At 52.3% G+C, this 16,898-nt stretch overlaps 1 protein-coding gene across 3 annotated transcripts in view; it reads right to left on the bottom strand.

Annotated features, from left to right (window-relative positions):
• Positions 1–16,244, bottom strand: part of MTA3 (metastasis associated 1 family member 3) — a 68,864-nt gene extending 52,620 nt beyond the window's left edge. For all 3 annotated transcript variants that reach the window (XM_038751633.1, XM_038751635.1, XM_038751634.1), the window contains exons 1-3: positions 16,198–16,244; positions 9,545–9,612; positions 2,067–2,160 (exon numbers count right to left, since the gene is read on the bottom strand). In XM_038751633.1, the coding sequence (XP_038607561.1) occupies positions 2,067–2,160; positions 9,545–9,612; positions 16,198–16,225 (190 nt within the window). In that variant the 5' untranslated portion in view covers positions 16,226–16,244. The remainder of the gene's footprint in view (positions 1–2,066; positions 2,161–9,544; positions 9,613–16,197) is intronic.
• Between the last annotated feature and the right edge of the window lie 654 nt (positions 16,245–16,898).

The raw sequence follows: 16,898 nt of genomic DNA, 5'->3' as shown, positions 1-16,898 counted from the left end.
GTTGGTTGGGAGTTTGCGGGGGAAGAAGGTGGGGAGGATGGTGATCAGAGTCAGAAAGGCTTTGAGGAAGGGGGAGCAAAATAGGAACAGCAGCATCAGGGAAGTTCTTGTGAAAGATTTCCAAGATTTGAGACTCTGCTATACGAGAGGAAGGGCCTGGACACGAGCATAGCTGGGCTAGCAGATATTATTAGGAGGCGCTAGATGAGTCTGGGTAAATGCAGATAAATGCAGTGGTTCATATAGGGTCACTGAGGAAGAGTTGGGGACGGAAGAGAAGAGTCGGGGGTGTTGGATTCATTCATTCATTCAATCGTATTTATTGAGCGCTTACTGTGTGCAGAGCACTGTACTAAGTGCTTGGGAAGTACAAGTTGGTAACATATAGAGACGGTCCCTACCCAACAACGGGCTCACAGGGTCTCTGGAGAGAGTCAGGGTTGGAGAGGGGAGAATCAAGGATATTGGATGGTCCGTGCTGGGTCACTGAGGGAGAGTGAAGGATGTTAATGGCCCATCCCTAGCCATGAAGGAGGGTGTCCAGGAAGCCACCGAGAAATCAGTTCCCCTGAGCAGCTTGGTGCCCCTACCAGAGGCAGAGCCCTGGGACAGAAGCCAGCCCAGGCACTCTGAGGTCTGCACATGGGGAAGGAGAGCTAAATATGGTGGAAACATAGGCCCTCTGACCCAGTGGCTCCTAGTCAACGGGCAGGTCATTGCCAATCTCCCAGCTCGAGTCCACAAGTCTCTCCGCTGCCCAGTGGCCGGCTCTATCTCCAGCCCCTAGCGGGCTCTCCTCCAGGCCAGGACCTGGATTGTAATCCCAGCTCCACCACTTGTTTGCTGTGTGACCTTGGGCAAGTCTTTCCTAGTGGAAAGAGTACGGCCTGAGAGTCAGAGGACCTGGACTCCAAAGCCAGCTCCGCCACACACCTGCCTTGTGGTTTCGGGCAAGTCACTTAACCTTTCTGTGCCTGAGTTCCCTCATCTACTATGGGCAGGGAATGTATTTGTTACATTGTTGTTTGTACTCTCCCGTAGGCTTAGTACAGTGCGCTGCACAAAGTAAGCACTTAATAAATACAATTGATTGATTGCAAAATGGGAATTCAATACCTGTTCTTCCTCCTACATAGACTGTGAGCCCTGTGTGGGACCCGATTATCTTGTATCTACTCTAGCATTTAGTACAATGCTTGGCACATAAGTGCTTAATAAATTCCACAATTATTATTATTATTCTCTGTTCCTTCATTTTCTCATCCATGAAATGGGAATTAAATTTTACTCCCTCCTATCTAGACTGCAAGCCCCATGTGGAACAAGGACTGTGTCCATATTGATAACCTTATACCTACCCCACTGCTTAGTAATAATAATGATGGCATTTATTAAGCGCTTACTATGTGCAAAGCACTGTTCTAAGCACTGGGAAGGTTACAAGGTGATCAGGTTGTCCCACGGGGGGCTCACAGTTTTAATCCCCATTTTACAGATGAGGGAACTGAGGCCCAGAGAAGTTAAGTGACTTGTCCAAAGTCACACAGCTGACAGTTGGCGGAGCTGGGATTTGAACCCCTGACCTCTGACTCCAAAGCCCGTACAGAGAAGCAGTACAGAGAAGCAGCGTGGCTCAGTGGAAAGGGCATGGGTTTTGGAGTCAGAGGTCATGGGTTCAAATTCCGGCTCCGCCAATTGTGAGCTATGTGACTTTGGACAAGTCACTTAACTCCTCCGGCCCTCAGTTACCTCATCTGTAAAATGGGGATTAAGACTGTGAGCCCCCCGTGGGATAACATGATCATCTTGTAACCTCCCCAGCGCTTAGAACAGTGCTTTGCACATAGTAAGCACTTAATAAATGCCATCATTATTACAGTGCTTGGCACATAGTAAGCACTTAACAAATATCATGCTTATAAGTGGCGGAATCAGGATGAGAGCCCAGGACCCCTGATTCCAAGGCCTTTGCTCTTTTCCCTAGGTTGCCACACTGCTCCCATTTCTCCCCACCCCGGGCCACTCGCCGCACCCTCCCCTGGGACCACCTGTTTCAATCCACTTACTAGCATGTTTGTCAGCAAGCATTACGAGGCTGTTGGAGATGTCGCGACGCCGGTAAAAACACACCACTTTGGCTTCCACGTTGCCATTCGCAGTCTAGGAAATAAAAATAGAAGCAAATCAACTGGGCCGAACTACCAGACTTTCCCCGCAGGGCATTCAGATTCTGAGTCCTGACGGGTCATCCCCTCTGCTCGAGGCCTATGAGAGGCCGCTGGCTCAGTGGAAAGAGCACGGGCTTTGGAGTCAGAGGTCATGGGTTCAAATCCAGGCTCTGCCAATTGTCAGCTGTGTGACTTTGGTCAAGTCACTTAACTTCTCTGTGCCTCAGGTACCTCATCTGGAAAATGGGGATTAAGACTGTGAGCCTGATTATCTTGTAACCTCCCCAGCACTTAGAACAGTGCTTTGCACATAGTAAGAGCTTAATAAATGCCATAATTATTATTATTATTATTATTACTGGAGCAAAGCTCCTGACAATGGACCCAAGAAGGAAAAACAGCTCTGCCTCCAATGGCCATTAGCCGCACTGTGTGCTGGCCCACTGCCTCCACCTCACCCCCTAAGGGTCCCTGCCCCCAGAGAACCCGCATTGGCAGGAGATGCTCACATCTGCCCAGACTCTGAGGCGTTCCCCAAGGTCTTCTGGTCCATGGGACCCTGCCTTTCTCCTAATTGCCCGAGCACCACCGTTTTACTGTCTCAGCGTTTACAACTGCACCAAGGTGTGTTTTCAGATTCTTCCAGATACAGTATTTTTTCTGGGGGACCTGACCCATCTAACTGTGAGCCTGGAGGAGATCGAGTTCCCCACGCCTGTGGCTTGAGGAAGGGGTGGTGGAAGACAAGGGGAATGAGGAAAAAGGGAGAGAGGAACTACTAAACCATCTATGTCCACTCTTCTCTAACCACACACCCCAGCTCACTCTCCTCATTCCTGTCAAACCCCAACCTGCTCATGGGGCCTTGTCTCTTATTCACACCCTCCCTCCTGGCTGGGACTCACCACCCCTTCACATCTGGCAACCCCCACCCCCCACCCCACCCACCATCTCCAAAACCCCTTCTGAAATCCTGTATCCTCAGAAGGACTTCCAGTCAGTCAATTGTATTTATTGAGTGCTTACTGTGTGCAGAGCACTGTACTAAGAACTTGGGAGTGTACAATGTAACAACAAACAGACCCATTCCCTGCCCACAACGAGCTTACAGTCTACAGGAGGGAGACAGACATTAATATAAATAAATTACAGAAATGTCCATAAGTGCTGTGGGGAACCTTATGAACCTCTCCTCTCTCCATCTTATTTCTCCCCTATCTAATGATCCTTCAGCACTTTCACACCACCTATGGCCAGGGAACTCCCCCCACCCCTCTTCCCTGTCCCCTTCCACCCCTTGGCACTTCTGACCATACCTTTATCCTTCATTACTTCTGTGATGAATTTCAGTGGCAGTCTCTTGTTCAAGACCGTAAGTTCCTCAAGGGTAGAGATGGTGTCTATTAACTATACTAGAAGATTTCCCCAATTAAGCCCTCTTTTGCCCAGTTCCCTCTCCCTCCAGTGTCATCTATGGATAGAGCACGGGCCTAGAACTCAGAAGGACCTGGGCTCTAATCCCAGCAACATCACTTGTCCCCTGTGTGACTTGGGGAAGTCACTTAACTTCTTGGTGCAACTCTTACCTCATTTGCAAAATGAGGAATAAGACAGTGAGCCCCAGATGGGATAGGAACTGTGTCCAACCTGGTTTGCTTGTATCCACCCCAGCGCTTAGTATATCAATCAATCAATCGTATTTATTGAGCGCTTACTGTGTGCAGAGCACTGTACTAAGCGCTTGGGAAGTACAAGTTGGCAACATATAGAGACAGTCCCTACCCAACAGTGGGCTCACAGTCTAGAAGGGGGAGACAGAGAACAAAACCAAACATATTAACAAAATAAAATAAGTAGAATAGATATGTACAAGTAAAATAAATAAATAGAGTAATAAATATGTACAAACATATATACATATATACAGGTGCTGTGGGGAAGGGAAGGAGGTAAGATGGTGGGGATGGAGGGGGGACGAGGGGGAGAGGAAGGAGGGGGCTCAGTCTGGGAAGGCCTCCTGGAGGTGAGCTCTCAGTAGGGCCTTGAAGGGAGGAAGAGAGCTAGCTTGGCGGATGTGGGGAGGGAGGGCATTCCAAGCCAGGGGGATGACGTGGGCCGGGGGTCGACGGCGGGACAGGCGAGAACGAAGCACGGTGAGGAGATTAGCGGCAGAGCAGCGGAGGGTGCGGGCTGGGCTGTAGAAGGAGAGAAGGGAGGTGAGGTAGGAGGGGGCGAGGTGATGGAGAGCCTTGAAGCCGAAGGTGAGGAGTTTCTGCCTGATGCGCAGATTGGTAGCCACTGGAGATTTTTGAGGAGGGGAGTAACATGCCCAGAGTGTTTCTGGACAAAGACAATCTGGGCAGCAGCATGAAGTATGGATTGAAGTGGAGAGAGACACGAAGATGGGAGATCAGAGAGAAGGCTGATGCAGTAGTCCAGACGGGATAGGATGAGAGCTTGAACGAGCAGGGTAGCGGTTTGGATGGAGAGGAAAGGGCAGATCTTGGCAATGTTGCAGAGCTGAGACCGGCAGGTTTTGGTGACGGCTTGGATGTGAGAGGTGAATGAGAGAGCAGAGTCGAGGATGACACCAAGGTTGCGGGCTTGTGAGACGGGAAGGATGGTAGTGCCGTCAACAGTGATGGGAAAGTCAGGGAGAGGGCAGGGTTTGGGAGGGAAGACAAGGAGTTCAGTCTTGGACATGTATAGTATAGTGCCTGGCACATAGTAAGTGCTTAACAATTGCTACAATTATTATTATTACTATTATTATTAGAAGTAGTAGTAGTAATGTTTTTATTATAGCCAGTCGTTGTGGTCAGGGAATGTGTCTGTTTATTGTTGTAATATACTCTCCCAATTGCTTAGTACAGTGTTCTGCACACAGTAAGCACTCAAATACGACTGAAAGAAAGTTAAGACCCTTCAGTCTGGATCTAGAGCCAGGACAGGAGTTCACATCACCAGGAAAGGGATGGACACGATAACCATGGAAACACTGTTCCCCAAACCCCTCTGGTCCCAGGCAAGGGCATCCTGCCAGAGGTGGAGGGTGGCAGATTCAGGACACCCAGTGGGTAGTGGGTATATGAAAAACTGTTCCCAAAGGTAGATGAGAAGGCCAAAAATATCAGCTGGTTCCAGGGGGTGTTGGAGAGCCCATTTGACAAGCATCCATGCTGCATCATTGTGGGGAGACTCGGTGATGGAGAGGGGAGAGTCACAGATGGGAAAGAGAAAGTCAGGAATGTTGGATGGTCCATCTTGGGTCACTGGGGAAAGGAAGAGAGGTGAAGACAGGAGAGGCAGGAGTTTGGGATGATCCTTGCTGGGTCACTAGGAGAGAGTCAGGGACATCGGATCGTCCGTGCTGGGTCTACAAAGGGAGAATAAGGGATGGTCCATCCTGGGTCTCTGAGGGGAGAGTCAGGGCTATTGGATGGTCCATGCTGAGTCACTGGAGGAGAGTTGGGGATGGAGAGGGGAGAGTTGGGGTGTTGGATGGTCCCTGCTGGGTCAGGGTCAGGGATGTAGAGGGACCCCCTGACCGTAAGAATGGATGTCCAGGAGGGCAACCAGGGCCCTGTCCCTCTGTCTAAAGCAGAGCCCTAGACTGGTGGGCAGCAGATGGTGGGACTGCCCCCGGGGTGCAGAGTGGGGCGGGTGGAGGGCAGAGGGGAGTGGCTCTGGGAAGCCGATGCAGGAAGGGCCCGGGGTTGGACCCTGGGCTCAGCTGCTGCCATGTTAAAATCAGGCTTCAACATTTGACGTTAAAAACTGACCAAAATGATCTTGTTTTAGTTCCAGAACAAAACGATGCGCATGCCAGCCATCATTTCCTTGGAACCAGAAAAGACAAAAAAATTCTGGAGAAAATATAAAAACATATTTTGCCAGTAATTGTATTTAGGGCGCCAATTTTTTTGAGTAATATCTCAGACTGTGGTGGAGACTGAACTCTAACGTCAGCCTAAGTTTAACCTGATTAATTGCAAGGAATGGCTCAAAACAAAATTGGAACCAACTCACTTTGGACACTTAGGAATTGGAAGATTGGCAATCTAAGAATCTGCCCATCTTTCTTGATCTTTCAAAGCATCAAAACAAGAGGAAAATCAGAAATGAGAACCTCTTGGTTCTCGCTGACTGAAGGCTGCCCTACAAGCCCCGCTGGCTTGGGTTGAAATTCCTGGCTGCCCTTGGTCCCCAAGACCCGCTCCTAGAGAGCAAACTTTTCAGGGGAGGTGAAGAATTCCCACTCATACTAATACTGATTTTTACAATAATGATAATTATGGCATTTGCTAAGCGCTTACCATGTGTCAGGCATTGGTCTAAGTGCTGGGATAGATACAAGATAATCAGTTTGGACACAGTCCCTGTCCCACATGGGGCTCACAACCTAAGTAGGAGAGAGAACAGATTCTGATTCCACATTTTTTAGATGAGGAGACTGTGAGCCCATTGTTGGGTAGGGATTGTCTCTATTTGTTGCCGAATTGTACTTTCCAAGTGCTTAGTACAGTGCTCTGCACTCAGTAAGCGCTCAATAAATACGCTGAATGAATGAATGAAACCAAGGTAGAGAGAAGTTAAGTGACCTGCCCAAGGTCATACAGCAGGCAAGTGGTGGAGTCAGAATTAGAACCCAGATCTCTGACTCCCAAGCCTGCAATCCTCCCACTAGGCCAACCCATCACAGGCGTCTCCATCATCTTCCGCTTGCCAACTGTAGGGAGTCAGGATTTCTCTGGAAACCTGTGGCGAAGTCCCATGGACAAGACAGGTGCAATCTCCAGTTCTAAGCACGTAAGTACATTTGACCACGGGATCCTGCCTCCAGCCCCAACAACACTGTGATCACGGCACCATCGCTTGGTCCCTCTAACTGGCCCCTGCCTATCTCACTGGCAGAGTCCAGATCAGTCCCTCGACTCCCTCGAGCAGGGGCGCCCGGTTCTCTGGACCCACAGTATCACCGCTCACTGGCACAAGCCAACAACCCCGCATCTTGAAGTCATGAGAAAGCAAGTGAAAACCCAACAGAGACCATCAGATTAATATTTCAAGAGGCATGATGCGAGCGATGCTTTGCCCACTGATCCTTCACCACTGAGGTGCTTAATGGAGAAGGGAAGGGGCAGGAGACTTGGGGGGGTGAGGGAAAGGACAAAGGGGACATGGGGAGGGAGGGAGAAGTTAGAGAACATTAAATTCACTTCCTAAATGACTGCCAGGGCACCAGCCTCCCCCTCCCCCCAACAACCTAGCTAGCCCAAGCCCAGAGCCTCAAACACCTGAGGTGCCCCTTGGGCCTCCTCCAGCCAACTCTGAAACCTGGTACTCCATTCTAGACCATACTGACTGCCCCAAATGGCCCCAGGCTCAGCTGCCATCTTACACCCGGAGCCGGGATGGACCCCGATAGGCCACTCAGAACAAGCTTCACTCCAACCTCTTGGTGGTCCCTGGAGCTGGTGGGGGCCAGGACTGAGCCACTCCTGACTCTCCGGGTCACTGAGCTGCTCCACCGGTGCTCCCTACCACCATATTGTCCTGGGGCCTCCACCTCACCCTGCCTGTTCATTGTTGTAATGTACCCTTCCAAGCGCTTAGTACAATGCTCTGCACATGGTAAGAGCTCATTAAATACGACTGAATGAATGAAAGGTGGAAGGGTCAAATGCAGCAGCCAACAGCTCGCCACCTTGGTGCACCATGGGATGCTGGGGAGGATGAGATCCTGTCATCCCTGAGCCTCGGGATCACATGGTCCTGGGGCCACCACGGTTTTTGGGCCTCCAGGATCCATGGTCCTGAGACCATCCTCGGCCTGAGACAACCATGGTCCTAAGACCTGGGACCACTGTGGTCCTGGGGCCACCATGGTCTTGGGGCCTCCCTGGGCCTGGACTTGGTTGAACTCTGAGCTGCGGGAAGCCCAAAACCCTGCTCTCCTCACCCCACCACCCTACCTCCTCTTTATAATATTAAGTTTATCCCTGTCCCTCTTTTATGCTGGCTCGGTCTTCTCATTGTTTTATTTTTTCCTTATGGGTCTATGTTCCCTCCTTATTCTTAGATCATAAGCCCATCTCATCCATGGATTTATTTCTTTCCCAGTGCTTAGTACAGGGCTTTGCGCACAGTTAATACTACTACTACTACTACTACCACTACCACTACTACTACTACCATCACCGCCCCCTAGCCTGGCCCTTTTCGCCAGGCTCACTCCAGGGAAATTGCCACTATGTATTAATGGTCAGTTTCAAATTTCATATTTTTACTTGTGTTGTCACAGGATACTTTATGTTAGCTAAGTTCATTAAATAATAATTTATTAATAGCCCTTCGTGAAGTGGTATTTGTTCATTGAACTGGTATTTCATCCACCCAATTACATGGTCTGATTACTAGGGACAATTTAATCATCAAAATTCAGACATTTGTTCAGAAATCACAATGTGGTTATCAGTGCTCAACTGCTGCCCAGATGAGAGGAAAACGACACACCACTTTCAAGCCCTGTGTGGTGATCATCTGTCTGTCTGTCCCCCATGTGGACTCCCTCTCCCACTCCCCAGATGGCCCTGAGCTGGGCCCTCCCCCGCCCCTATCCCTTTGGTCAGAGAGAATAGCACAGAGAGGAGTCATACACATACATTTAAAGTGTCAACTCACATATTTTATTACTAAAGGTTTGGGTTATCGATGATTTTCATCACTGCTTCTATGACATCCTACTTGGTGTGTGTGTGTACGTACACATGCGTGCACACGCATGTATGTGTGTTTGTATATGGGTGCACCCCATCCCCACATGCCTTGGGCATGCCTTAGGCATGCCTTATGGGTCAGGGAATTCACTGCAACAACCCCTATGTCAAGGTGTCTCTCTAGACCATGAGCTTATTGTGGGCAAGATCTGTCACTCTTTACAGTTATATTGTGCATTCCCAAGCACATAGTACAATGCCCTGCACACAGTAGTAAGCGCTTAATAAATACGATTGACTGATTGAATAAATGAATGAATGAAAGGGCTGTTTGCCCATTGGAAGGACTGATCCATGTTAGTCATAACCCAACCCACCACCACTGGTTACAGGCTCTGCTGGGCTGATTTCCCGGCAGTAGTGACCACAGGCAACGGCTCACTAAGTGGCCACCTGCACATGACAAATGCAAAGTGCCCAGGTATGCACATACCTACCAATTAGGATGGCACAGATGCAACTTGACCATCAGTAGCCCAAACCACTAACTAGTGGACACGTGGAAATCAAATGCAACCAGCATTCTAATCAACTCCAGGGATTCAGAAAGCAAACTTATCGGGAGAGAACCGGGTTCACGGGACTGGCGCTACGTACTTTATTGAGTTCTTCGATTCTTCTGATCAGGTATGGATTACTTGAAGAGTTCTCAAAATAGACGTAATCTGAAACGAAAGTGGAAATCCGGATTGACCTTCCGTACATCCGAGAGCCCCGACCACCTTGTGAAAGACCTGATGTTCTATAACTAGCTTGACTCCAGCCACTGCTTTCACAGCCAAGAACAGAGTCTCGCGCCTCCCACCAGCCTGGACTTCATGGAATGAAGCCTTGGCTTACACTTTCCTTTTGCATAAAGTCAGTCAGTCGGTGGTACTTATTGAGAGCTTACTGCATGCAGAGCACTGTACTAAGCACTTGGGAAAGTGCAATATAACAGAGTTCCCTGCTTAACATAAATTACAGATATGTACATAAGTGATGCGGGGCTGAGGGTGAGGAAAATGCCAGATGCCCAAGGGGTACAGATCCAAGGTCTTAGGGGATACAGAAGGGACGAGATAGAGTCGAGGAAAAAGAGGGCTTAATTGGGGAGATGGTGCATGACAAGGGATGGGGAGAAAAGAGGACCACATCTTGGAGTACCACCCTCCCTGAATTTTCTCTTCAGAGATGAACCACAAGGCAGTGAGCTAGACACCCCCAAGCCCCAGGGGCCCATGGTGGGGGCCGCTCAGTCTTCCTATGAATCCACCAGACGTCTTCCAGCAAAACCCAGGCTCTCTGCCCCAACTTCCCTCTGAACCGGCACAATCCTGGTTGTGTCTTGCTTAAAACCACTGACATCTACAACCCAAACCCAGCAGCAGCAGCAGGCTTAGTGATCCGCCCAACTCTCCCTTCAGTTACCAGCTTTTTTTCTTTGTTTTTTTAATTTGGCATATGTTAAGCACTTACTATGGGCCAGATACTGTACAAAGCGCTGGGGTACATCTACAGCCACATGGGTCTCACAGTCTTAAACCTCATTTCACAGATGAGGTAATGGGCACAGAGAAGTGAAGTGACTTGCCCAAGGTCACAAAGCAGATGAGTGGCAGAGCTGAGATTTGAACCCAGATTCTTCAGGCTACCAGGCCCGGGAACTGCTTTGGGGAAACAAGCTAAAATGGAGTCAGAGCCAGGGGAGATTTTCATCAAAATTTCTGAAAATGGGAGTTTGCCTCTCCATGGCCCCTTTCCAGTCCCCCTCTCCCCAAATCAAAGTGTTTCCAGGGTCCTGGGGCAGGGACTCCTGGTGGGGCCACTAGGGTCATTTTAATCATTTCACCGCTTCTCTACGTGAGCATTTGAGACGAAGGAATCGGAGCAGGCATCCAACGAGAAGAGAGAAGAGATGGGGAAACTCTGCAGTGCAGCTTCTCCCGTCCGCCCAGAGCCTCTTCGGAACCGCCCTGTGGGATGGCCGGGTTCTGGGCCCTGACGGCCAGCCCAGAATGCCCTCCCTGCTTCCCCGATGGGGATGGCAACATGGCCATGACCCGTGAGGGATCTTTCCTGGCTCCAGCCTGCTGAGCCCGAAGGGGAGAGGACCATCCCTCCACATGTGTGGATGCGTGTGCTCGCACACACGCACATGCACACACACACAAACCTATCTGTAAATACTTCTTGCTACAGTCTACTCTTCCAAGCGCTTAGTACCATGCTCTGCACACAGTAAGCGTTCAATAAATATGTTTGATTGATTGACTATGGGGACTTTTGGGATTTTATCCAGAGTATAAAGTTGACTTGGAATGCACTCTGTCTCACTGCCTCCCCCTGACACTCTTTCTCTCTCTGTTTCCCCCCCTCCCCCTGCTCATACATTCCGTCTCCCACACACAGTCTCTACAGGACTAGACACACACAGTGTCTCCCACCCAGCCCCACATCACTTATGCACATATCTGTAACTCATTTATTTATATTAATGTCTGTCTCCCTCTCTAGACTGTAAGCTCACTGTGGGCAGGGAATGTGTCTGTTTATTGTTACATTGTAATCTCCCAAGTACTCAGTAATAATAATAATGATAATAATTTTGGTATTTGTTAAGTGCTTACTATGTGCAAAGCACTGTTCTAAGCCCTGGGGAAGATACAAGGTGATCAGGTTGTCCCATGTCCCTTGAATGAGTCATCTACACACGCTGCCTCGAATTCCTCAACGACAACTCTCTCCTCAACTCCCTCCAATCTGGCTTCCGTCCCCTACATTCCATGGAAACTGCCCTCTCAAAGGTCACCAATGACCTCCTGCTTGCCAAATCCAACGGCTCCTACTCTATCCTAATCCTCCTCGACCTCTCAGCTGCCTTTCACACTGTGGACCACCCCCTTCTCCTCAACACGCTATCCAACCTTGGCTTCACAGACTCTGTTCTCTCCTGGGTCTCCTCTTATCTCTCTGGCCGTTCATTCTCAGTATCCTTTGTGGGCTCCTCCTCCCCCTCCCATCCCCTTACTGTAGGGGTTCCTCAAGGGTCAGTTCTCAGTCCCCTTCTGTTCTCTCCCTACACTCACTGCCTTGGTGAACTCATTCGCTCCCACAGCTTCAACTATCATCTCTAAGCTGATGACACCCAAATCTACATCTCTGCCGCTGCTGTCTCTCCCTTCCTCTAGGATCGCATCTCCTCGTGCCTTCAGGACATCTCCATCTGGATGTCTGCCCGCCATCTAAAACTCAATATGTCCAAGACTGAACTCCTTATCTTCCCTCCCAAACCCTGCCCTCTCCCTGACTTTCCCATCACTGTAGATGGCACTACCATCCTTCCTGTCTCACAAGCCCGCAAACTTGGTGTCATCCTCGACCCCGCTCTCTTGTTCACCCCTCACATCCAATCGGTCACCAAATCCTGCTGGTCTCACCTCCGCAATATCGCCAAGATCCGCCCTTTCCTCTCCATCCAAACCGCTATCCTACTCGTTCAATCTCTCATCCTACCCCGACTGTATTACTGCATCAGTCTCCTCTCCGATCTCCCATCCTCCTGTCTCTCCCCACTTCAATCCATACTTCACGCCGCTTCCCGGATTGTCCTTGTGCAGAAATGCTCTGGGCATGTTACTCCCCTCCTCAAAAATCTCCAGTGGCTACCAATCAACCTACGCATCGGGCAAAAACTCCTCACCCTCGGCTTCAAGGCTGTCCATCCCCTCGCCCCCTCCTACCTCACCTCCCTTCTCTCCTTCTCCAGCCCATCCCACACCCTCCACTCCTCCGCCGCTAATCTCCTCACCGTACCTCGTTCTCGCCCGTCCTGCCGTCGACCCCCGGCCCACGTCCTCCCCCTGGCCCGGAATGCCCTCCCTCCGCACATCCGCCAAGCTAGCTCTCTTCCTCCCTTCAAAGCCTTACTGAGAGCTCACCTCCTCCAGAAGGCCTTCCCAGACTGAGCCCCCTCTTTCCTCTCCCCCTCCTCCCCCCTCCCCATCTCCCCCGCCTTACCTCCTTCCCCTCCCCACAGCACCTGTATATATGTATATATGTTTGTACATATTTATTACTCTACTTATTTTACTTGTACATATTTATTCTATTTATTTTATTTGGTTTGCATGTTTTGTTTTGTTGTCTGTCTCCCCCTTCTAGACTGTGAGCCCACTGTTGGGTAGGGACCGTCTCTATATGTTGCAAACTTGTACTTCCCAAGCGCTTAGTATAGTGCTCTGCACACAGTAAGCGCTCAATAAATTCGATTGAATAAATGAATGAATCAATGTAGGGCTCACAATCGTAATCCCCATTTTACAGATGAAGTAACTGAGGCCCAGAGAAGTTAAGTGATTTGCCCAAAGTCACACAGCTGACGAGAGGCAGAGCCGGCATTTGAACCCATGACCTCTGATTCCCAAGCCCAGTGCTTTTTCCACTGAGCCACGCTGCTTCTCCAGCGTGCTCTGCACTAGTACAGTGCTCTGCATCCAGTGAGTGCTCAATAAATACGACTGAACACACACTCAGGCATAGCGTCTCCCCCCAGTACACTCAAATACACACAGTATCTCCCCTCAGCATGCAAGCATAGTGCCTCCCCCTCAACAAACACACACACACACACACACACACACACACACACACACAAGCGGCCTCCCCTCCAACACAAATACAGGGCCTCCCCACCATCACGCCTGCAGGGCCTTCCCTCCGTCATGTACAGGGCCTCCTCTCCATCACACAAATACAGGGCCTCCCCACCATCAGGGCCTTCCCTCCGTCATGTACAGGGCCTCCTCTCCATCACACGTACAGGGCCTCTTCCCAGTACATCAACAGTGTTTCCCTCCAACACACATACAGTGTCTCCCTTCCAATACATGTACGGTGCCTCTCCCCAACACAAATGCTACAGTGCCACCCCCCACGCTTACAGTGCTTCCACTCCCCTGCGCACACAGTGCCTCTCCTACACACACACACACACACACACACACACACACACACACACACACAGTGTCGCCCCCAACACAGGAGCAGTGGTGGCCCACTGGACAGAGCCCCGGCCTGGGAGTCAGAAGACCCTGGATTCTAATCCCAGCTCAACCACCAGTCTGCTGTGTGACCCTGGGCAAGTTGCTTAACTTCTCTTTGCCTCACTTTCCTCATGTGTAAAATGGGGATGTGAGTCCCATGTGGGACAGGGACTGTGTCCAATCTGATTGGCTCGTATCTACCCCAGTGCTTTGTACAGTGCCTGGAAAATAGTAAACACTTAACAAATATTTAAAAAAAACAACAAAACATAGTGCCTCCCTCCAAAACACACAGTCTCCCTCCCAAACACACACACACACACAATGGCTCAGTGGGAAGAGTACAGGCTTGGGAGTCAGAGGTTGTGGGTCCTAATCCCGGCTCTGCCACTTGTCAGCTGCGTGACTTTGGGCAAGTCACTTCACTTCTCTGTGCCTCAGTTCCCTCATCTGTAAAAAGGGGATTAAGACTGTGAGCCCCACGTGGGACAACCTGATTAACTTGTATCTACACCAGTGCTTAGAACAGTGCTTGGCACATAGTAAGCGCTTAATAAATACCATCATTATTGTTATTACATGCACACAGTCTCCCTCCCCAACACACAGTCTCCCTCTCCAACACACAGTCTCACTTTCCAACAGTCCCAACACACACAGTCTCCCTCCCCAATACACACACACACACACACACACACACACACGTCTCCCTCCCCAATACACACATAGAGTCTCTCTCCCCAACACAGAGTCTCCCTCCCGAAAACAGTCTCCCTCGCCAATACACACACACACACACACACACACACACAATCTCCCTCCCCAACAGTCTCCCTCTCCAACACACACACAGTCTCCCTTTCCAACACAGTCCCAAAACACACACACACACACACACACAGTCTCCCTCCCCAATACACACAGAGTCCCAACACACACACACAGGGTCTCCCTCCCCAATACACACACACACACACACACACAGAGTCTCCCTCCCCAACACACACACACACACACACACACACACACACACAGTCTCCCTCCCCAAAACACACACACACTCTTCCTTTCCAACACACAGTCCCAACACACACACACACACACACACACACACACAGTCTCCCTCCCCAATACACACACGGGTCCCAACACACACACAGTCTCCCTCCCCAATACACACACGGGTCCCAACACACACACAGTCTCCCTCCCCAATACACACACGGGTCCCAACACACACAGTCTCCCTCCCCAATACACACACGGGTCCCAACACACACGCAGTCTCCCTCCCCAATACACACACGGGTCCCAACACACCACACAGTCTCCCTCCCCAATACACACACGGGTCCCAACAGACATAGTCTCCCTCCCCAATACACACACACACACACACACACACACACACACACAGAGTCTCCCTCCCCAAAAGTCTCCCTCTCCAGCACACACACACACACACACACACAGAGTCTCCCTCCCCGATACACATACGTTCTCTCTCCCCTCTCTCTCTCCCCCCCCCGCCCCCCGGCTCCGGCTCCGGCTCCCCCATCCAGGCTCCCCGGGAGTGTCTGCCCGGCCGAGGGGCCCAGCTCTCCCGGTCCCGGGCAGGCGGGAGCGTCGGACCTCAGGTCGGACCTCAGGTCGGACCCGGGCCGGGCAGGCGGGGGCGGGGGGTGGGGGGGTGGGGTGTGAGGCCTCGCTTGCCTCCCTCCTCCGTTCGGGACCCCCAGACCCGCGCTGGGGGACGGAGACCTCATGCCCTGCCTTGCCCAGCCCACCCCCTGCCCTGCCCAGCCCCTGCCCACCCCCTGCCCTGCCCCTGCCCCTGCCCAGGCCGGGTCCTCCTGCGGGCGGGTCCTTGAGAAGGGGCCGAGGGGGAGGGGGAGGCCGGGGGACGGGGGTCCGGAGGAGCGGGCGCTCGGGCCCAGGGCATGGGGCGGCCCTTCTTCATCCCCCTGGTCCAAGCCACAAGGCACCAAGTTCCTCCCCCCCCACGGGCGGGGCGGGGCGGGGTGGGGAGGATCCTGTCCACCCGACAGGGAAAGAGGCCCGGCCCCGGCCCCCCCAGCCCCTCACCCCCCCACCGGGCCGATTCCCCGCCCCGCCCCGCCCGGGGGCCCGGGGGCCCGGGGGCCCGGGGGTCGGGATTAGGGTTAGTCTGGCTGCTCGGCCCTGCCCGGCCCGGCCCGGCCCGGCCCGGCCCCGTGGGGCTCCTACCTCCGACCCGGTACATGTTGGCCGCCATGTCCGCGCCCCTCCCTCCCTCCCTCCCAACGCCTCCGCCCCGCCGCCACCGGCGGGAGTCCCCTGGGGGAGGGGACGACGAGGAGGAGGAGGAGGAGGAGGAGGAGGAGGAGGAGGAGGAGGAGGAGGACCGGGGAGGGGAGGGGAGGGTCGGCGCCGGCCCAGCCGCCCACTCGATCCCGCCGGCACCTGACTCCGCCCCTTCTGCATCCGACCCCGCCCCCTCCTGCGTCCGACTCATTCATTCATTCAACCCTATTTATTGAGCGCTTCCTGTGTGCAGAGCACTGCACTGAGCGTTTGAACTCCGTGACTCCGCCCCTTCCCGCATCCTTCCCCGGGCCCCGCCCCTCCCTCCTGCACGGGACTCCGCCCCGTTCTGTGCTCGGCCCCGCCCCCCTGCACCTGCACCTGCACCTGCACCTGCACCCGCCGGGAGCCGAACGGGTTAATCGTCCCGAGGCAGGCCGGGTCTGGCGGACGGTCATTCGTTCAATCCTATTCATTGAGCGCTAACCGTGTGCAGGGCACTGTACTAAGCGCCTGGCCGGGTTGGCAGCGAGGTGGGGTAACCGCGGGGCTCCCCGATCTCTTCGACGTTGGACCTCCAGGTACCCCAGCCTGGGCCCACGAGGAGTTGGGCAGGGGCAGGAGCCCTGGTCCCTACCCCTAGG

This window comes from Tachyglossus aculeatus, chromosome 9 (assembly GCF_015852505.1).
Source record: "Tachyglossus aculeatus isolate mTacAcu1 chromosome 9, mTacAcu1.pri, whole genome shotgun sequence".
Taxonomy (NCBI): domain Eukaryota; kingdom Metazoa; phylum Chordata; class Mammalia; order Monotremata; family Tachyglossidae; genus Tachyglossus; species Tachyglossus aculeatus.
Note: the sequence above shows the minus strand (reverse complement) of the source record. Positions and strands in the feature narration are given on the sequence as shown.